The 23,106-nt window shown below is 43.4% G+C and overlaps 1 protein-coding gene across 7 annotated transcripts in view; it reads right to left on the bottom strand.

Annotated features, from left to right (window-relative positions):
- FAM13C (family with sequence similarity 13 member C) overlaps positions 1 to 23,106 on the bottom strand; it is a 122,261-nt gene that overhangs the window by 21,732 nt on the left and 77,423 nt on the right. For all 7 annotated transcript variants that reach the window (XM_057735872.1, XM_057735871.1, XM_057735865.1 and 4 more), the window contains 3 exons: positions 17,684 to 17,768; positions 2,715 to 2,925; positions 853 to 991 (listed from right to left, as the gene is read on the bottom strand). In XM_057735872.1, coding sequence (XP_057591855.1) covers positions 853 to 991; positions 2,715 to 2,925; positions 17,684 to 17,768 — 435 coding nt within the window. The remainder of the gene's footprint in view (positions 1 to 852; positions 992 to 2,714; positions 2,926 to 17,683; positions 17,769 to 23,106) is intronic.

Genomic DNA, 23,106 nt, shown 5'->3' with positions numbered 1-23,106 from the left:
ACACTACAGGGACCCACAGATTGCCTCTGGACCAAGTGCTTAGTGAGCCTTTAAATATTTTAAGATGTATGAGACATTATTCCCTGTTCTCATTTATTCTAATAACAAGCTGTTCTGGGCCCTCTGCCAAAGACCCAATATCTTTGTGCAATTCTACATGGATATGATTTTCTCTATGCCACAGTCAGCCTTAGAGACAATAAATAAAACTAGCACTGGCCATCAGGACACTTACCTATGACTCTATTGTTTCTTATGTAAAAAAATAAAAGGTTCATGACTGCACACTGCAGCACCAGCTCAAAGGCTGGTGTCTCTCTGATGGGAAAGGATGGGGTCAGGGTTTGTTCTTAAGAGTGGCCTGAATAGATGTCACTGGATAGGTCCTCACCCATGATCAGAAAGTACTTTATTGTCAAAGAAAACTCTCACTCATTCTGTTCCACAATTAGAGATTCTGCCCTTTGGGTCTTTAATAGGTTCTTATCAAAATGCAAATGAGAAAAGGTTAAAGAAAAAATAAGACCATAAATCCAAAGTTTTCCAAATTTCTGTCCTAGGACACCAGTGATATTAAGGTTCCTCGGGGTGAGGGCGGGGAGTGATCAATAATAAAACCAGTGTGGAATAAGAGTTGTAATTTGTTATCAGGAATTATCTTAGCAGCAGATCTACTGATAGCATTGTGAGAACAAGACCAGTCCAGGATGGAAACTCAATTTATGATAGGTCCTGGGTGGGCCAACGGAAACTGAGCTGTCCCCTGGCAGAGATGTATTCAAAAAGGGATGACAGAGAAGCCCCATACACTTCTGACACAATCCACTCATTTCAAGCCACAGGGGTCCTTACCCGGTATTTCTTTTCTTGTTCAAATTTTTCTTCAAATTTCCGAATTTTCCGCTTGAGGCTCTGGATGTGCTTGGTGAGCTGGGTAATGGTGTGTGGTTCCTTGCCATCACTGCCGCTGCACCGTGAACAACTTCGGGGCCTGCGACGATTCCAGGGAGGGGAAGAATCATCAGAAACACTGCTGTATATAAAACAGATGACTAATATATACAGCTCAGGGAACTCTACTCAATACGCTATAACGACCTATATGAAAAAAGAATCTAAACAAGAGTGGATGTATGTATATGTATAACTGATTCACTTTACTCTACACCTGAAACTAACACAACATTATAAATCAACTATATCCCAATAAATTTTTTAAAGACATAAATTTAAAAAAAACGGTCTTCCAGATGTGGTACGTGTATACAATGGAATATTACTCAGCCATAAAAAGGAATTAAATTGGGTCATTTGTAGAGACATGGATGGAGACTGTCATACAGAATGAAGTAAGTCAGAAAGAGAAAAATCGTATATTAACGCATATACGCAGAATCTAGAAAACTGGTACAGATCAACTGGTTTGCAGGGCAGAAACAAAGACACCGATGTAGAGAACAAACATATGGACACCAAGGGGGGAAAGCGGGGTGGGGTGGGGATGAATTGGGAGACTGAGATTGCCATATATGCATTACTAATAAGAAAAAAAATTCACATTGTACACTTTAAATATATGCAGTTTATTGTATGTCAATTATAACTCAATAAAGTTTAAAAAAAAATGGTCTTCCAGTAAACACTGCTGCTGGTCTACAAACCAAGCTTCCTGGATTATCAGAGAAGTCCAGAGGCCAGCTCATTATTTGATGAGTCTACTATGGTAGCATCTGTTCGTTATTGGAGACCCCTAATCACAGAACTTCATTATGGGCAAATGTCATCAGGGACTTTAGTCTACAAATATTAGAATATTACTCTAGGAAATGCATTTCCTAAAGCTTGGAGGACACCAATTTCAGATTAACAAGAGACCGCCCTGCTGTGGCGTTATCCTCAGTGAGCTGCATGAGCCCCACCTAACAACATTTCCAAGGAAGATGTAGATGAGCAGTTAACTTTTCTTGATATAACAGAGCCTTTGCGAATCTGTTGAAAGGAATGGACCCCCTCTCCAGAAAACACATTCACTTTCTCACCTGACATACTTTGCAATAGTATAATTCACTAACTCCCTGAAGTCCATCAGTAGACAGTCCATGCACCCAGGTCTGGATAAATTCATGAGTAACAGTAGGCGTTATTAAGGAGAAACTAGGAATTCCCTGCACATATTTTCAGTCAAGGGAGACTCATTTTAGCTATGCATCAAAATGACTTCTGGAACTTAAAAAAAAGAACACATAGTTTCAATCTTTTTTTTTCTGGTGGGGAAGCGATTGTAAGCTACCACTTTTCTAGAATCTAAGAAGAAACTGAGATGGACAACTCACAAGCACTGCCACAATCCATCCATTGAGGCCACTGTTGGACATGGAAAGAATACCTAGTGAGCTCATCAAAAAGGATATTCTTGGTATCTGCATGTACATAGACTTTCTTAGGATTCTGGTCATTTTACCAAAAATGTTCAAACACGTGAGCCATAGGGCAGCCTGTATCTCAAGACCACTTCCTCCTGAGACAGGAAGGCTGGAAACAGCATTCTCAACTAGAAAGCACAGTGATTTCTGGCTCTTCATTGTTCAGGGCTTGTCGTTGCTTTTGGTAGGCACGTTTGCTCTATTTCTGACCCACACGTCACTGTAGTTTATAAATGTAGTATTTGAAAAACTGTATGAAATGAGGATAATAACAAAACGAGGTTTTCTTACATCATAAACTGCTGAGTGCTGGGTGGAGAAGGGGCTGATTCTGGGTCTAAGTTGAATCTCTGGCTTTGGCTGAAGATGGAGCATCGTGGTGACAGCAGCGGGTTGTCACCATCAGTGATGTGACAGAGCAGCCTGCTGGTCTCCACAGACTGGAGGTCTTCGGGCGCGCTGTCCGCTTCACGCTGCCCGTCTTTGTGCCCTGACGCAGAGTCTGAGGAAACAAGGTAAATCATCGAGACGCAGAAGTGACAGAGGGCTTGAGACTGTCATGTCCCTAAACAAAGATCATAAACATTCAGTATAATGCCTCGCCTCTTTGTCATTTCTTCCTTCTGGGGATATGAAAGCCTTTCAAAATACTGTCATGTTTGTTCTCACAGAACCTGGACAGAAAATATTACAAAGCCAACACACACCCAAAGATGGAAACATGAATTATTTTGGTCTGAATTACAAAGTCAGCACAGCCCGAAACTACAAAATCCTCTCTTTATTTCACATTATTTGCATATGTCAGAGAGTATAACAAAATGTTAGAGTGAAAAAAGAGAAAACAATTACATGGAACTGGAGCAAAAGATGACGGATTATGAGGGAGAATAGTTATAAGAGACTTGCTAGAGAAGGAAGGGAGGAGGGGTGGGCAGGAAACGAGAAGAGAAAACAAAGGAGGAGGAGAGGGGTGAGAAATCCCCAGATAGAAAATTGCTCAGCTCTCACTAAAAATGATGGAGAACTCAACATCAACATGGAATGACGTTCAGAATATATTAAATGAAAACCACACATTTCAACACAAAACAGTAATGATTCCACTTGATATAAACAGCACACATTTATGTGTACAAATAAACACACTAAAAGATCAAAGAAGCTACATTGCAACTACAAAGCACGGTGGAGTTAGGAATGATTCTAGTTCTTCTCCAAAATTTTACGTAGCACTTTATTTGGGACAAAAACAAAAACCAAGAACAAAACCTGCTCTAAACCCTCTCCCCAGCTAGGCAGCTCTCTGCCTGAATTCTCATAGCTCCCCCACCAGGGTGAGTCCGGAAAGCGGGCACCCCTGTGCTACGAAAGTGAGGGCAGGGCAATGAGGATGCCGAGTCAGGGTGGCCAGAATAGGAGTCTCTCCATCCTGGGGTGCTGTACAAAGCTGCTCAAGCAGCAGCCAAAACCTTCTCAGGTTTGCCCAGCAAACAAGTTAGCACAACCCAAGGCTTTCCCTCATTCTGACTACTCTAAAGAAAGAGGAAAAACACAGATTTCCTGGGTGAATAAGTGAATCTGAAAATACTGACAATCCACTTTTCCAAAATAAACATTTATCACAATTAGGTACTGGATGAATCTTAATCAGGTTTAGAATGGCTCGAGTTCTCCAGAGCCTGAGATGCCATTTGCTTTGTGCGACATCAAAGATCCGATTAGGTCCTTGTGTGTTTTCAGTCGGCTTCTTCCCTGTTGGGCTGTAGACTGGGAGGGTGGACCATGCCTCCCGTCCGGCCTTTGAAGCTGATTGACAGCACTTCTGTCAGTGGCTGAGGCTGGTCAGAAACAGATGGGGTGAGGGCTGGGGAAAAGCTGGAGCCAGATGAATGCCAAAGTCCAGGCCCACAGCTCGCCACGGGTAACACCCTTGCTAAGAATAATTTAGCCAGAAAACACTGCCATTTGGCAGGAGCCCTAAGGAATAACACGAATGATAGTTACTAACCAGTAAATGACAGCATATGCTAATAACGACCTTGAACACTCACCAGGAAGTGTCTGAGTTCCTCACCAAATCCTTTTCTTAAATCATTAGACTCTAAGAAGAAATGCATTTTACTCATGTTACCTACTTCTGGGCAGTATCTCTTGGTAATAATGATGGGGAAGAAAAAGACCTTTAGCAAGCACGTGGGGCCAGCATATTTTTGTTGAAACAGTAAAGACTGGAGGCCTTCTCTTCAGCTCAGCTGTGGTGCCAGGGTCAAAACTAACAGGAGTCTATGGGTGCTGTCTTCTAATGACAAAATAGGGGCACTTGGGTTCCTAGCCATACGTCTAATGTGGAGGGGAGAAAAGAGCTTAGCTCCTGAAGCCCACAGAGACCTCAGATGGGACTTCACAGAATCACAGGCCACTACGGATGGCACCGCAAGAGTAACTGTAAACCTCACTTACAGGGCATCTGTTTTTTGTGGGCACTCAAAAATCCTGTGCCGCCTAATTAACATCCTGATCTCTCCTCCCCCCAGTTCACCACTAAAGGAAGCAGTGAGCCTGCAAGATCCCAGAGTGACTGGCTGAAAAGCAACAGTCAAAAACTGGTAATCTGGTAACGCCTGAGTTCTTTGTCTAAACCATTTGAGTTGAGAAGTGGCTTATTAAACCAGTGGGTGCGTGCCTATGTGTGTGCATTTGTGTAGACAGAATTACTGAGCTTCTTGCTCAGAAGAGGCCAGGGTAGATTCAGAGCCAACCAGCGTTGCTGCCATCCTGCGAATAGAGCCCAGGCCACCACTTACAGAGCCTGCTCCCCAGGAGGGAGAAGCTTACAACAATATTAGAGTCAAGTGGCTTCTGATGGGACCCTGGGAACACATTGCTCTTTCTTCCCAAGAAAGGCACAGCTCGCCAGGGCCCATCCTGTGATGCAGTATGGTTTAGAGGGAGGGCCTGGAGCCGGGAGCTTGGAGTGCTCACACTTTCTTGCGGGGCTCCAGCAAGCTCACTCTGTGTCCTTGTTTTCTGTGATAGAAAAGTCAAGGGAGATCTGCGGTACAACCTCATGCCTGTAGTTAACAGAATTGTATCATACACGTAAAAAGTGATGAATGTACATTTCATGTTGTGTTCTTACCACAATAAAAATTTTTTTCTTTTATCCTTCTTTGTATTTTCTAAAATTTCTGTAATGACTGTCTTAACTGTATAGGAAAAAAACCAATAAAAGTTAATCTAAAAATTTGGGGAAAAAAAAAAAAAGCATTCCTGAGAAGGCAAGTAAGAAAAAACCCCAGGGGCAAAACAAAAGAGAACAAAGATTGTGAATTTGAATCCCAGGTCCATCATCTGTTAAGAGGCACTTCAGAAAAAACTGGCCTCTTTAAACCTGTTTCTTCATCTGTAAAATGAGGAGAATAATGGTGCCTGCATATAGTAGTATGTAAATGTTACTCTCAAATTCCTAATTCATCCCTCCCCCTTATAATATATATATAAGATTATATATTAAATATAACTATTTCAATCCACAGTTTTTAAAAATTTCAGCTTCATCTTGGGCAATGATGGCCAAGAAATCATGAATATGATGTGCTAGTTACATTTCTTCAATTAACACACATTAAAATAAACTGCTATTAAAACAATGTTCACCCACTCATCCTTCGTGTAGGATATTTGGCAACACATTGAGATAAGGGTAGAAACTGCTAACCATGGTAACCATGAGAAGCATCATTTTAACAATTATTATTATCAAAATTAGGAAGTTGAATATTGTCTTCTCGTACTGAGCACCCACTCCACTAGGAGTCCTTATGGGGTAAAAGTGGGAAATGAGAACCGATACACCCCTCAACATATTGTACCTCCTACCAGTTCTTATTTATAAATAAGAATCATCACCATACCTAATACTTATGCAGTGGCTCACTATGTCCTCAAGCTTGTCATAAGAGTTTTTTCAAGGATTTAATCTTCATAATAACCACAGCAGGGAGGGAGGGAATATGGGGATATGTGTATAGAAACAGATGATTGAACTTGGTGTACCCCCCAAAAAATAATAATAAATAAATTTAAAAAAATAAATAACCACAGGAGGCTGGTAGTAATGTGCTCTTTGTTTTAAATTCATGAGGGAAGACGGAATGACTATATGAGCTCCAGCCAGGGAGGACTAATGCCCGTGGTAGAAGACTCTATATCTCCGGCCCTGGAGGCCAGAGAGTATTTCTGGCAGCCCACTCACTGAGCAACAGGGACCACTGCGGAGAGAAGGCATTATCATCAGGTGTGAAGGCCAGAGCCCACTTCTGATCTGGCTGCAACCCCGGGCAGGAACAGATGCTGTATTACAGCTGTTACATGAATCAGTCAGATTTTAAAATATATTTTTCTAATGTGAATTTTTAAGTGATTCAGATGTAAAGTAACTATAGTTTAATAAAAAATTTAATTAAAAAGTAAATAAATTAAGTGATTTAAAATTTAAATAGATCTCTATCTGCAACCACTTGAGACAGACTGCTGAGCTCTGAGTCACAAATTAGCCGTAGGCTCGTGGGTGGGTTAATTTTCACTTTTGGGATTGCCCATCATGGTGGGCTCATAGGTGGCATTCAGATACACTCCAAAATGTCCAACATCAGCCTCTGATGGTATTAAAAACTAAATGAGCCAGAAACATGTACATGATTCTAATGAGACTCAAGCATCACAGTTCTCAGCCAGCCTCACACAAAAAGGGCCACCAAAAGAAAAGCAAAGAACAACTCAAAAACATCTGATGCATACACAATGGATTTAGCTGTAGGTGTGTTGAATTTAACCTTAGGCACTAAGGGTTCAGGAGAGAGAATATAGGTAGCCTGGAGTCATCCCAATAACTAAGCCTAGGGAAACAGATGAGCTTGCTTGCCCAGAGACCACTGAGAGGAAAGCAGAATCTCTGAGGTTAGGTTGGGTGGGTAGGAATGAGGGCAGATGAAGATGGATTTCTGGTGGCTGAGGCTGACCGAGCCACTGAGTAGGACAAGGTTGGCACTCCAAGCCGGCTTCTATGTGCCAGCTCCTGTGGACGACCACCAGAAACATCAGCGAGCTGGACAGGTGAGGAATTTGTCACCGTGAAAGCAGGGCAAGCATCCTGCAGATCCCAAGAGGTAGTCTGCCATCATGAATAAAAGCATGGGTTATCGTTTTAGAAACATCTAGATTCAAGTCCCAAGTATGTCAGATGTGTGACCCGGGACACATTATTCAATCTTTTTCAACCTCAGTTTTCCCATCTGCCTCAGGTGAGAATGACATCAGTATCTATCTACTTCATAAATTGTTGGAAGGATTTTAAAAGGATAAGGAATCTCAAGTGCTTCATACAGTGCCTGATGAGGGTGGGGTAATAACTCATTAAAAAGTGATAGTTGTTGTTTGTATTTATGGTGGTATCTTTGACCTCATTAGGGAATTAAGGAGGGGAGCCAGAGGGGAAAATGAGTTCATTTCTGGATGTGCTGAGTTGAGAGGTACTTTTGGTTACCCAGGTGGAGGCGCCCAGTAGGCCCTATACACATGTAGGTATGGAATTCGGGAGACATCATCTAACTGGGTCCGACCTCAGCATACACTTCCCTGTTTAAACCCCCCTTCTGGAGTAGGGGATGGGGCAGTGAGCACCATTTTTATTTTGAAGGAGTCAATGTACTGATTTCAATTCAAATGAACCACCAGTAGATTAGGGCACTGGGTTAGCTGAGCAATGAGAAATTCCAAAATCCTTCCTGAAAACCAGAAAGCTACAAGGATCAAGAAGCCTCAGTTCAGATCTAAACTTACTCCTTGCCTCAGCATTTTTGGTTACAAGCTTCTAATTCAATTTCCATCAGTAAATACAGATCCAGGTTTTAAGTTTTTGAGTAGTTCTTAAGATAAATTTAATACTATCACTCCTGTTCCCTAGAGAATTACAGAAAGACAATTTTGAAATATTGTTTTCTTGAGTCACTGCTATTTTATCTAACATATGCAACACTTTTTGCCAAGTAAACATAATATTTAAATCAGAGAAATACATAAATACATAAATCTTCAGGGTATACTGTCACCGATTATTTTAGAAGTCTAATAACAACTTACATGCACCCTGATAAGAGAATTTTACAGTTCTTTGTATTGTCACTGTTTCAATGGTAAAAATAAGGAACAAACCTCCAGTTTAAAAAAGGTAGTATCAACAAAGGTCCAAGTAAAGGAAAATCACAATGTCATTCAGCTAATATGTTGTTTACAATATCATTTTGGGAGGTATAAGTGCTTTGAACTTACCCAAATTTTCAGTATTATAGTGATATTCAATTTCTAGATGAAATTCAGTAAATATCTTAAACATGCTTTCATTTCATATGGTAATTGGCTTAGCAAAGGAAAGTGCCAAGGGAAATGGAGGGTGTAGAGACCACTCGACTGAATGGAGACAGAAGACAAAGTGGCAAGGTAGTGGGTGAGAGAGAACAGCAGCCAGACAGCTGTGGGGGAAGAAAAAGAAAGAAAAACACAAAGACACCATGCTGGTGGGGGTGGGTGAGAAGGCAAGTGAGACAGGGTGATGAAGGCTGAGTTTGTTCTGAGGAAACATACAGTGGAAGTAAACTCTAGCCCGTGGCAGACTGAGGTCTTCAGATGACTTCTATCTGAACTCAGAGCTGTGCTGTGACTAACAGGCCACCCTGAGGACAGGGGTCAGATCACCAGATCTCTGTCGTATGGGGAAGAGAAGTCTGTTCTTTGCACTGTTCTGGAGAAGAACACATGATGCAAGGGTAATTCATATTTGTGGAGGCAGTTTCTATACAGCACCAAACCCAATGCACAGTTTGGGGAGAAAAGAAGAAACAATCTTCTAGCCAAGTCTACCAAATGACTGGATGAATGTCTTCACATTCCTCTGATTATCCAAGACTTAACTTCGTTGCTTACATGCACACTGTCAAAGAACCACTGAGCAACAACCAAGGTAAATGGCCGAGGGGCAGTGTCTAATCTCTGAAACATCTTTGCCCCTCCCTGTGTCACAAAACTGGAGCCAAGTGCTCAGCTACTTCGGGCTGGGGGTTGGAGGAAGCGCGAGTGTCACCCGCGATAGTGTCCGTAGTGTCTGAGACTGAAGCACTCTCCCGAACACAGAGAACGCCGGGGGCTGGGATACTGATCATTCTTCAGCCTGAGCAACTTTCTGCATCTTCCAGTCGATTCTTGTGCAATCGGTCACCTCAATGGGAAAGCTGATAAAAATCTGCTATTAAGGTAACAAGAGCCATTTTCAAAAGAGGGTTTTCATTTACAAGCAGATGTGCTTTGAAAAGCAAAAGGGAAATTATATACAAAGCAAACAGGAAGACTATGGAAAGAAATTCCAGGCTTCAAAGCAGGCTGTCTTCATAGGCTCATCCAATGTCAGTGAGGAGAAATTAGTCAAAAATGTTGGACCTGCAAGTCCCCATAGAGACATGGAAAAGTATAATTCTAGGGAACTGGGAGAGATTAGAAGAGGTTATCTATCTTGGGCCTGGGAGCTGTTCAGAGCAGTATCAGACACTGAGCATCTAGTATCAGACACACAACCACCTGATCACTTTCAGAGTATTCTTCATAAGCATGAAAGAATGAACAACCAGAAAGAAAGGTTTCTAAATGACTGTAATACATGAGAAATTATGTGCAGGGGAAAGGGGGCATATGAGAACTTTCTGTGCTGTATGCTCCATTCTTCTATAAACCTGAAACCTCTTAAAAATTACATCTATTAATTAAAAAACTAACATGTCCATAAGCCCACTGGTTAAAAGCCTGGGCTATGGAGTCAGAGCCCTGGGCCTTGTCCAAGATGCCACTTACTCACAGCTATTAGGTCTTTGGCTAGATGAGCCTTTTCAAACAGAATCCTTTGTAAAAGTGTGGCAAAGACAAATGGGACACGGTCCTTGGACTGACATAAAAACTGAATTTAAAAACAAATTTTAATAGTCATCTGATGGTTTAGGCTATAGGACTGATTTTTTCTTTCCTTATAAGGCAGTTATAAAAATGGCATAAAGACGCAGACGTAGAGAACAGACTTGAGGACATGGGGAGGCAGGGAAGGAGAAGCTGGGACAAAGTGAAAGAGTAGTATTGACATTTATACACTACCAAATGTAAAACACATAGCTAACGGGAAGCAACTGCATAACACAGGGAGATCAGCTCGATGATTGGTGATGACCTAGAGGGGTGGGATAGGGAGGGTGGGAGGAAGGCTCAAGAGGGAGGGGATATTGAAATATAGGTATAAATACAGCTGATTTGCTTTGTTATACAGCGGAAACTGGCACAGCAGTGTAAAGCTATCACACTCCAATAAATATCAAAAGAAAAAAAATGGCATCAGAGAATTACACCGTCATCTATGAATTTTGAAATCATTTTTTTAAATGCTTTCTTTGGAAAACAAGGAGTTAATGTAAAGCTCCCTCTTTCAGAGACTATGAAGATGGTGATAAAAGCATCAGAGAAAAATTATTAACAGTAAAGATCTTTCCCAGCCAAGTTATGTCATAGGTTTAGCAGAGGATAGATTTTATGGTAACAAATGTAGTTTCAACTTTAATAAGAGGTAATTATTCAACCATCAGCTCTATAGATTATTGCTGTTATAAATACCTTTTGCTTAAGGAAACTAGTGTAATGCCAATCACATGCAGGACTCTAGGGAGGACCTAGGGAATAAACAGTACTAAATGTCATTTCCACACCTTGAAAGTCATTAGAAATTATGATAGAGTAGACACTTAAAGACAAATGCAAGCATTATCAACTGGATGGAAAGCAATATAAGCTCTGGATGCCCAGGTTTTTAAATAATGATCGCTGACATTTATTGAGCATTTACCACAGGTGCAAGGAACCTGATGTGTATTATGCTATGTCAACCAAAATAAAATCCTGGGAAATAGATACCATCCTTTTTCCCTTTTTAAAGAAAAGGAAACTGAGGCATAGAGATCAAATAACCTGTCCAAAATCACCCAACAAGCACATGAGCACATCAAGTTCGACAAAGAGCTGTTTCTGAACAAGGCAGGGCCAATGAATATAATTTATTTGGACTTTCAAGAAGTCTATGGCATGGTGTTCATACCAAGAGTTACTTAAAAACAAAACCAAATGACGACTGGGCTAAATGTTTTGCAATGGATAAAAAATTCGCCTAATAACAGGCCCCAAAGAACAGAGTTGAACTAGTATCTTTATGACAGACACGTCAGTGCTAATCCTTGCAAATGGATCCTGGATTAATCTTATTTCACATTTCAGAAATGACATGGAAGCAGAAGCAGAGTCACGAGTCTGAGTTTACAGATGACGTTAGTATTTTACAAAGAGTAAAATGCAAAGCAACCACAGAAGCAGCTCACAAACCATGAGGAGGCTTGCTTCTGGCAGATGACCTTCACTGTGGGCCAGTACGCAATTCAGCTGGAGGAAACTAATCCACCTACACTTAACAAATAGTAAGCACTAAACTGTAAGTTTGATAGGAAACAGGATTTTTGGAGCTCATATAGACTATACTGATATGACAAAAAGGGCAAGAAAATAGTGTACATTTCTAGGAAGAGTATGGAAAGCAATCCAACAAGCATAATTACTTTTTAACAAGTTTATGAAACACTCCTACTGCCCATATATTTTAGATATTAATTCACCTTTTATTGAGATCATCATCGTAGTTTCATGTGTAGTTGTAAGAAATAACAGACGGATTCCTTGTACACTTTGCCCAGTTTCCCCCAATATATTTTGCAAAAGTATACGGGCTGTGCCCATATTCACATATAAAATTCTACTATTTCACTCCATCTGGAAAACACCATGCACGTCAGGGAAGTACACATCAAGAAAGGCACAGGGGCCTAGAGATGGTTAGGGTCAAAGGAGCTGAAATGACTACAGGAACAGAAGGGCTGCAATAGGTTAATCAACTACAAATCTAGATGCCTTCAGTCTAACAAAACAAAGTCAGGGATGGAGTTTTTAAATGACTTTAAAACATATTAGTAATATAGAGTGTACGTAGGCTGTCTTTAGGCTTAATTTCAAATTCTTGAATATCAGAACTATGTGGACTTGTTGGCACGATGGCAAATGACTGTGTGAAACATGTAGACCGTGGAGGAAATTGAGGAAACTCTCCCACTCCTCCCCTTTCCCCCCAACCCCCCACCACTTAGTAGCTGTGCGACCGGCCACAAGTTACATTAACTCTCTAAGTTCATTTCATCTTTCGTATGGGGGTAATAATGACACCTGCCTCCTAGGGCAGTTTTGGTGATAAAGTAGGAAAATTCATGCAACAATGCCTAAGGTAGATGTTATTAATTTAAAGACCTTTAAAGCACGGTTTCTAAACTTCGGCACTCTTGACATTTTGGACTAGATAACAATTTGCTGGGGCAGTGTTGGGGGCAAAGTGTGTCTTGTACATCGTAGGATGTAGAGTCCACCCCTGGACTCTACCCACTAGATGCCAGCAGCACTCAGACTCCAGCTGTGACACCAAAATAATGTCTCCAGATATTGCCAAATGTCCCAAAAGGGGCAAAAAAAGAAAAAGAAAAACCAAACAAAAAAAAAAACCAACCCAGGTTGAAAACCACTGGCTACTGTTTTAAAGGAACCAATTTAGGAGAAGAAGATGAAGTTCTACTTTCTACAGTGATAGCCATTTTCTAGTTAAAGCAACCAATGCCACACACTAAAAACTTTAAAAGATTCAAGAAGGATTTAGAAATAATACACATACACAAATGCAATGCATAAACGTCCTAAAAGATATTTGGAGTCTGGGCACTTCTGAGGTTTAGGTCATGAAGACCCTCTCACTGACTTTCAAAGCCTGTCTGGGGCTGCTGCCAGATAGGACGGAACATTATGTGGGTGATCAGACCCACCTAGTGGGAGACCTGAGATGCTCCCTGTTCCTGAAACCCAATTATAAACGGCACCTGCAGCAAGAACATCTTTCCCGGCGCCCTCAGAGGGGTACTGAGTTCTACAAAGTGCTCCTGAATCTCCCTGAACATCAAAATCATCAAAGGGAGCTTTTCAAACAGAGATGTTCAGGCCTCATCTCTACACTTTAATTCTGCATCTTAGGGTGGGGAGCCAAGACAGCTGTACATTTAATAAGCACTGCCAGGTAACTGGGAACATTTGGACACATAGACAGTGTCTTGAAATACCACAGAGAAGGTCAGGTTCTCTTTCACTCTGCCCCGTTTCAACTTCAACATGAGGAAGAGACCTACAGACCATTCAGAATTCTTTAGAGGAATACTTATAGACTGTACCCAGATATACTTCATTAGTGCTGCCTAACAATCAACACTGGAAGCAAGGCTTTTACCAAAATGGACAGTTCAATGTGAAAATCAAGATTTTATAATAATTAATTAGGTAATGCTTTGGAATTGTTACTTCTAGTAATAAGTCTTCAGTTATCTCTGTTGACAGCTTTTGCTAACAACTCCATCACCTGTGCTCAGACTGAACAGGGGTTACTATGCTTAGTCATGTGGAGCAACATCAAAAGGTCCTTGTACACACATGACAAGCAGGTGGAAAGACAACCCTCATTCCACTTTCCCACCAACACCACCAGAAGAGATGCTTACTGATGTGCGGAGGACACATCTGCTTCAGCTGTAAGAGGCTGTTGATTGAGTTAGAGGGATTTTGAGCCTCAGCACCGTGTGGGTTTCCCTCTCACGTTTTTCAGTTTGCAGCCTACAGGCAGGGTGACCAGCTGTCTCGGATTGTCTGGAATTGAGAATTTCCCAGCACGTGGAGTTTTTAGTGCTGAAACTGGGGCAGTTGGTTACCCTCTGTGCAGTCCTGAAGCTGCCCTGCAGCTGGTAACCACTCTGTTGTTTTTCTCTAAACACCTCTATGCCCCTCAGGTCTGTCCCTGTCTCCATCCTGCCCATCTCTAGCTCCAGCTTGGGCCCCCTTCTCCTGAAGTAAATGGACTGAGCCAACTGGTCACAGACCCTAAGGTATAAGTCCATGTGGCCTGTGAGCTTCTTCCCATTGATGAAACTGAGTCAAAGAGAAGCTAAAAGAACCTGACCTCCTCTCTCTCTTAATTCAAGACACTGTCCACTTACATAGTGGCTCCCAATACTTGAGAATATTTATGAAATATAAAGATTCCAGGACTTTCAACCCTAGACTGTCTACAGATGAGGACTGAGAATCCCCAGCTATAAAAGCTTCCTGGTAATTGTGATATGCAAGTAGGTTCAAGAAAACTCTCCAGAACACAGTGCTCCTTCGGGGTGCCATAGATTTGCTGTTGCAGCAAGTGCAGTTTGTAACTGGATTTTTAAAACAAGGGAGCATCTCGCGTATTTTACTAGGTGAAGACAGATCTTTGTATCCTGTAAACTCAAGTTAAAACCCAATATTTGGATCTCAAGACATAGAGAATACGGTACTCTGATCAGACCACCATTTCAGATGCCCCCTGCAAAAGTTAAACAACTTTAAGTCATGCCTTAAATCCAGTCTAAAGTAAGTTTGAAACCTATTTAAATCACAGCAACTTATATTTCTGAATGTTTGCTTTGAATGGTTACTTTGTGGCATATTATACCCAGATATTCTTGTAAAAAATAACTTGTTAGATTTTGTCCTTGTTATACCAAATATTGACATCAACAATTACTAAGCCAATATTTATAGACATCTAAGACCCAGGGCTAGATTCCAGACTTTAAGAAAAAAATTTTTTTAAGTTATGATAACCTTCGATAGACTTCAGCATCGGTGTTAATCTACGCAAGCACACTATCATCAGGGCTTTACGCATACACACAAAACTGTGGTTGCCAGGTGTTCAAAGACCACTCCAGAAATCCATTCACAGGCCCCGCGTTTAGAACAGCTGATCTAATATGAGCACAAATTTCTCCCTTCTGAGTGATACGTGGACTAGAAAATGCATGGCCTTCCTATAAGAGTGTGTCTTGGAAGCCAGTGAGACCACACTAGCCCATAAACTGAACTGTGAAAGCTTCTTTCAAATGCTCATCACGTTGGCAATATTCCTGCCAAACGAAGAGACTCCTTAGGTCCCTGAAAACATCTAGTGGGTGGTTTCTAGGTTGTGTCAAAGGTATTTTTTAAAAATAAAATTAGAGAGAAACATGGGCCAAATAAAGTATTCCAAGGTCCAAAATAGGAGCTGGGACCTCTTCACTTTCCCTGCATCAGTTCCCATGCAGTCATTAGCTAAATGAGATTCCTTATTCATAAGCTCTGCAAAGGCCAAAAACATCAGGAGGGTTTTATCTTTGAAAACTTGCAGGAGCTGTTCTTGTCTACTGTGGTCGCATGCACGTGCGCACGCTCATACACACACACACACCCGCCCTAGAGTGGAAACCTCTCTTTTTCATCAGCTCTCTTGGAAAGACTCTGGAGTATCTCAGATTCACCTACATTTCGGAAAATCCAGCATCCAGCCCACAAGCCTCCTCTGTAAGGAGCCACTTGCGCATCTGTGCCATTCCACACCAAACATGGAATACGCTGTTGGTTCCCTTGTGGGAGTGATCCCTACATAAACTCAGTACGTGTTTCTATTTTACAAAGAATGTGTTCACAAGTTTGTTCAAAATCCTGTCCATCCAGAATGAGAAAATGTAAACCTATTATTGACCTTTGGAAAAAATAAGACACATACACATAAAAGTCACGATAAACATATATACATACACACACATATATGTATATATGTGCATATATATCTATATATATATCTCCATATCCAACATGCAGCAAATATTTTATTGAACAGATACTTGTGAAACTATACAAAACATCAGATAATTCAAAAGTTAATTTGTATTTGGCTTGGGACTTTATGTGTTTTGTACGTTGTTTGTTTACAGGGTGTGGAATATGGGGTTGGTGGAAGAAGAAGGGCATTGTCTAATAATCTGACTCAAATCCATGATTGGCCTGACATTGGCTCCTGCCCAATATTACTTGCATTTCATCCAAACACAATGTCCCACAGAGCAGAGGGGCTCACCAGGTGACGAGGACAGCCAACTGGCCACCTGCATCCACAGGGAAGTAATTTACCACTTACCAGCAGGGTCACACTAGGCCTCAGTGTCCTTACTATGAATAGTATTACTCCACAGGTTTAAGTATTTAAATTTATAGCTATGAAGTGCTTAGAACAGTGCCTGGATCATAGAAAGTCTTCAATAATAATAGTAGCTATTATTACTAGCTATTATTAGCCACTATTATTAATACCTATTCAAACACTGGAGATGACTGTTTTGCCTACTTAGCCCATGTGGGTCTGTTTTAAACAGTAACGTCTTCAATGCACTATTGCTTATGGTACTGAAACAGATTACCTTTGTAAATCTCTTTGTTCAATTCCTGGAGATAAAGGACATCTCATGAAGCAAGCTCACCCAGGCCTATTTCTACCATCCATTCAGAAACCAGTCTGCTAACCTCTGGCCCACTGGTGTTAGAAAAGGTAAGCTGTGCTCTCCTTTCTACTCATGTAAATTTAGCATTTCTTTCCCATCAAAGTCTTCCTGGGAGCATTCACTTGCCTTCTGCTTGCTAGTCAACCTACTATCCCCGAGATTAAAACTAGAGAAACTAACAGATAAATGAGACCCAAGTTTGAGACTTTTCAACACAGAAATTAATGCTAAAAAAAATGAGACAGAAAAAGACAATATAGGATCAAAAGGAGCTGCATCACTCACCTCCACCTTCCCTGGGTTGGTGGATCACCTTACAAGCAGTTAACAGAAGAAAAGAAGTAGCAATGTTGAAACTCCCTTGACCCCTCAAAAATATCATGAGTCTCAAGACCGCACAGATGACCTAAATCCAGTGATATAAACATACCACTTTTGCGTCACAGGAGACCAAACAGGAAAATGAAGACCAGTTATTACGGGTGCTTTCCACCTGACACCAGCTCTGGAAGTCTGACTCTGGGCCCCCAGCTAGAGAGATCTGGATTCCAGCACATCTTAACTCCTCCTGCACCCTCTCAGCTCCCCAGTGCACCGGGCACTGTTTCCCACGGGGGCCAGGGTTCAGAGGAAACAGCAAGAGGTGGAACTATCCTGAGAGTACAGACGAGGACCTCCCGAAGCCCAGCCTCTTACCTGCGGCATCTGCCCCCTCGGCAGGTACACTCTGCGTGGACACTGGGGCTGCGTCCTTGACTCCGTGCACCTGAGCAGCTTCTTCCTGGTGTGTCAAAAAGGCAGAGCACAGATCAGTTTCCAGAGCTTGGAGCTTCAGCAAGGAATTCTGCCAGCAAAAGCAGAACATCAGGCTGGCTCAGTTAAATCCTAACACAATGCCGGGTCTGCAGCTCCTTCCTCCAGCGCCTGGCAGGAAGCGGGCTCGGCCTCAGCTGCTTCAGGCAGAGCTGGTTGTGCCAGAATCAGAGGCACGTTATTCCAGATGCAGTCTCAGTTTCTGCTTCATATAAATCCTAACGTATATTGATTATCTGTGACACATGGGACTGGTGATTTCGTCAGCAAGAGACGCTGCACCCGGAGAACCAATCTGAGAAGGTATCTGCTTCCCGGGTGCTTGAGCCTTTATGCTTTCCAAGTGTTCCATTCATTGTGCTGACATCGGGAGCAGATGATATTAGGCCCCTCCCAAGCTACCATTCATAAAAGCCAGCGTCCCTCCCCTGCAAAGACTGCAGCAGCCCGCAGTGCACAAAGAGTTACTGCTGCAGTGGCTGTCTGGCAGCTGGGAGGTGCTCCGGGGCTCCCTTATCTGCATCTGCATGTGGGATGCATGTGGGATGTGTGCGTGCCAGCAGGGGTGTGTGTGTGTGCACGCGCGCACGTGTATGTGTGTCTTCTGAAGTTACTTTTCTCACATGGGACGGCTACAGATGCCTTTTACTAAGAACAGAGTGGAGGGATGGAGGGAGATGACCTTGGTCCCTTAGTCTGACTCAGGCACTGAGGGAGAAGCAATTTATCATCCGTAACTCCCAGCACAACCTCCTCACTCCCCGTCTTCATTTCTCATTTTAAATTCCTCCCATGGTTCTTAATAAGAGCAAAGTCATACAGACTGACGCACGTATCCTGCCGTGATGCAGATGCCTGGCAAACTCACTCCCCTGACCAGGTGAAAGTGAGTCACACCAAGTCCCTGGCCGGGCCCTGCTCCCCTGCAACAGGGCAGCTCTGCAGGCCTCAGAGATCCTTGTGGGGGGGGGGGTTACCTAGAGTGGAGCCACACACACATACACGCACAGACTTACAGCCTGCCTCCGCACAACCTATTCCCCACACCCCCTCCTAACCAACCGCCACACCCTACTCCAGGCACACTCCCCACATATACCCTCACACCCTACCACACATACTCCAACTCCTTACCCTATACACACCTTCACCCCCAACCTCCACACCCTCATGCCCAAACCCCCGACCTTCACATTCTACTCCACACATACTTCCAACCCGAAATACCCCGCCTCCACCCATATACACCCTCATTCTGACCCCTCACACTCAGCCCTTTATTCCCATCCCCCCACACCAACACCCCACTTTATATACACCCCACATACACCCTCATGCCCACCCCTACTCCTCAGATACCCTCACACCTATCCTCACATAAACACCCCCCCCACCTCCTCATACCCCAAACCCTCCCTGCACACATACCCTCCTCATTCCGCTCATGGGAGTACATATGAACCCACAGTAGTGTTTTAAAAGCTGCTCTTTGAGAAATGTCTTAAACCAGTTGTCTCTCAGCCAGTTTGAACGTGGCAGGTGCCTCGCAGGCTCAGGACCCCTCCTCCGCTGCGCTCAGAGATGGGGCAAGACCTGGCAAAAACCTCCCTGCGCTCAGGAGCTGATGCCTAGGAGCCCACAGCTTGGACGAAGCATCTGCCTGACACCAGGCCATCTTTTTTTTTTTTTTTACAGCTTCTTCTTCCTCTCTGGGATGTTTTCCCAGAAGCTAAGTGTGGAAGCAAGAGCCCAAGGTTACTGATAGGAGGTACAGAAGGAACAAGGGCACCAATTTCTGGGAAGATTTAGTACCCAAGCATATGGGAGGCAAAAGAATGATTCCAGGCAAGCTTCCTACTGAAGCACCTTGGAAATCAGCGTGACCACTTAAAAAAGCAAAATTATCTGAAAATTAAGAAATAATGCCATGAGAATATAAGATGGTACAGCTGCAACAGCAAACGGTATGGTGGTTCCACAAATAGGTATTTCTAAAAATGGGTCATTCCTCAAATATGGTAATTCTAAAAACAGAACTACTGTACGATCCAGCAAGCTCACTGCTGGGTATGTGCCCCCAAAGAATTGAAAGCAGTGACTCTAACAGATGTTTGTATACCCGCGCTCACAGTGACATTATTCACAATAATCAAGCCATGTGTTATGGACTGAATTGTCTCCCTCAAATTCATATATTGAAGCCCTAAGCCCCCAGTGTAACTGTATTTGGAGACAGGGCCTTTAAGAGGCAATTAAGGTAAAATAAGGTCATAAGGGTGAGGCCCTAATCGGATATGACCAGTGCCCTCACAACAGGAGAGAGACACCAGGGATGCACATACACAGAGGAAAGGCCATGTGAGGACACAGTGAGAAGGCAGCCATCTGCAAGCCAAGGAGGCGGCTTCAGGAGAAACCAACTTTGCCGGCACCTTCATCTTGGACCTCCCATCTCCAGAACTGTGAGAAATGTTTCGACCACTGAGTCTGCAGCATCTTCTTTTTTAATGGCAGCCCTAATAGAGTAAGAGCAGGTTAATACGAGGTGGAAGCAACCCCAGGGTCCATCAGCAGACGAACTGATGAATAAAATGTGATATACACAAAAAATGCAATATTATTTAGACTTAGGAAGAAAATTTTGACAACCCTACAACATGAATGAACTTTGAGGACATTATGCTAAGTGAAAGAATCCAGTCAAAAAGGACAAATAGCCAGAGCAGTACAATTCACAGAGACGGAAAGCAGAATGGTGGTTGCCAGGGGCTGGTGGGGCAGGAAGGAGAGTTAGTGTTTAACGGGTACAGACTTTGAGGCTGGGGAGAGAACGTTCTGGAGATGGATGCTGGTGAGGGTTGCACAACAATGTGAATGTGCTTAATGCCACTGAACTGTATGCTTTAAAACAGGTAAAACATTAAATTTTAAGTTATATCTATTTTACAATTTAAGAAAACAAAAAGTAAAAAAAGAAAGAAAATCAGTCCTTCTCTACGTTTAGAGGGAGGACACAGAACCAGCCACCTCTTGTAAACTCAACGTGCTCTTGTATATTCTACAAAGCAGACGAGGACATGGCCTTAAGTCAGAACCAGAGGCCATGTCTGCTACACACGATGCAGCTGACTTTGGGCAAGAATCTTGGCTTTTCTAAGCCTTAATTTCCTCTTGCATAAAAAGAGCCAATAATGACAGTGACAATGGCACCTGCTCCAAGAATTAAACAAGGGAAGGCACGGAGAGCACACTGCACAGCACCAGCACGGGGGAAACACTCAAGCACTGGACTCCGTGGTTATTACGTGCATCTCCATACCCTGGAGGCTGCTGGGCAGAGCGCTGGTCGTGTGGGAGGTCAGACCCCACAGCATCTCTTGACTCATCATTCTACTCCCAGGGCCTCACTCTCCGTATCTGTCCAGGAAGGACCTGAGACTAGGTGACCTGTAAGTTCCCTTCCAACTTTCCAGGAGAGAAAAGCAAACATGCCCATGTACTGAGGCTGTGCACAGAACCTGACAGAGTGGATGCCTGGAAGTGTTCACACGACACAAACCAGCAGCAAAGAGTCTTACTGCAGAGGAGTTCGTCAGGTCACATTCAGAGGGCTCTCCGCTCCCCCAGAGCGAGGTGTAAAGCTGAGACCCAGTTATGGCCAGAAGCAGTCATGGATGGCTCTCACCTGTCTTCCCCTCCCTCCTCCTCCCTCACCTGTACTCACACTGAAGCTGAACCAAGACTTTGGAGATATGTTTGCATGGCTGGTTTATTCCTCTCTCAGACACGAGAAAGGAGAAAGCTTAAAGCAACGGGGAAGAACAGAATGGCAAATGGAACAGGAGAGAGAAGATGAAGGTCTCAAGGGACAGGAAGACATCCAAGTAGAATGGAAAACACAAACTGCTGGAATTGAGGACCAGAGGGCAGAATGGAGGAAACTCTGCACACCAACTGTCATCAACTACGTCCCTTCCCCACCCCACACTGACCCGTTACCTGAGGACCACCTCAGTGCAGGAACAGAGGGTGGGGACTTGGACGCCCTGTGTGGGATGGGCCCTGATGACCAGAGAACCCATGACAGGGGAGGCAGGCAGCAGGCTTTACCTATGAGCAATCTATACCACGGTCACACACATATCCTTCCAGTGGACGACAGGAGGCATTCAGCCTGTCGCATCAGGGCTGATTCCCCACAGAGCCAACCCCTGAGAAGGCCGGAGAACAACTTGCACCACACACGCAAGGGTCATGCCGTCCGCAGTTGTACCAGTACACGTGCGGCTCCCGGGCTCCGGCAGCTCTCAGTGCACAAAGAACTGCTCTGGGCTCTGCAGCATGAGACTGAGGTCAGCCCCCTCCTCTCCGGGCTCCGGTCTTGTGTATGTGCTTGCTAATACACAAGCAAACAAAGCAAACAAAGCAAACATCATAGGGTGATGGAGGAAAGACACCACAAGCCAGGGGACAGAGTGAGTAAGCAGCTATTTCACTCTCCAACCTTGCCTGGCTTAGTGACCTTTCATGCAGGAATAAGCTTTGCCCCTATGGAAAAATGCCAGGCAGTCAACCCCTGTGGTCCTAGTGCTACCTCAATCCGGCCCTTCTCTTGCTCGGGGGCTTCTGCTCCTGTGAGGCTGCCCCAGCCCATCCCTGGGGGTCAGCCTGCCTGCGCTTTTCTGGGTTTACAGCCAAAGTCTCCCTGAATGGGTCTCTAGGATCTGCAGGAAAATTGAACAAAGGCTGATGGATCCTCTCAAGAACAATGACTAGCTCTGCTTCCCCAGTTCTCCCATATGGTCACCAAAGAAACCAAAGAGACGTCCCTGAAACCTAGGTGTGGTTTTCTACAAGCTAATTTTTCTCTTTTACATAATGGAAAATATGTGACTTGTTGTAGAAAATAACTCTATTCATTTGCTCTCCTCTACAATTACCGGGTCCCACTTTGGTTGGGTTGGAACGGAGAACACCCACACAGGCTGGATGGTGAAATACTATTTTAGGATGTCTTTGTCTGCAATAATTCACCAGTTGCAGAGCAAGGACAGCTTACTTTTAATTTCTATGAAGAGGTTTCGTGACCCTTTCTCATCCTTTCATCTATCCAAGAACTGTATACACATTCTCTACGGCAAAATCAAACTGGAAATCTGCTCAAAATTGAGGATACAACAGGGTCCCCAGGCATCTCCATTCTACTGACCACTGTTCTTCCCTGAGCATTCACGTTTCCTGTGTACGCTCCCCCCAAAACACACACACGCCACTCTTCCCTTCCATCTGCTCCTTGCCCCTGCCTC

This window comes from Hippopotamus amphibius, chromosome 5, assembly GCF_030028045.1.
Source record: "Hippopotamus amphibius kiboko isolate mHipAmp2 chromosome 5, mHipAmp2.hap2, whole genome shotgun sequence".
Lineage (NCBI taxonomy): Eukaryota > Metazoa > Chordata > Mammalia > Artiodactyla > Hippopotamidae > Hippopotamus > Hippopotamus amphibius.
The sequence above is the reverse complement of the archived record's forward strand: the minus strand, read 5'-3'. Positions and strand labels throughout refer to the sequence as shown.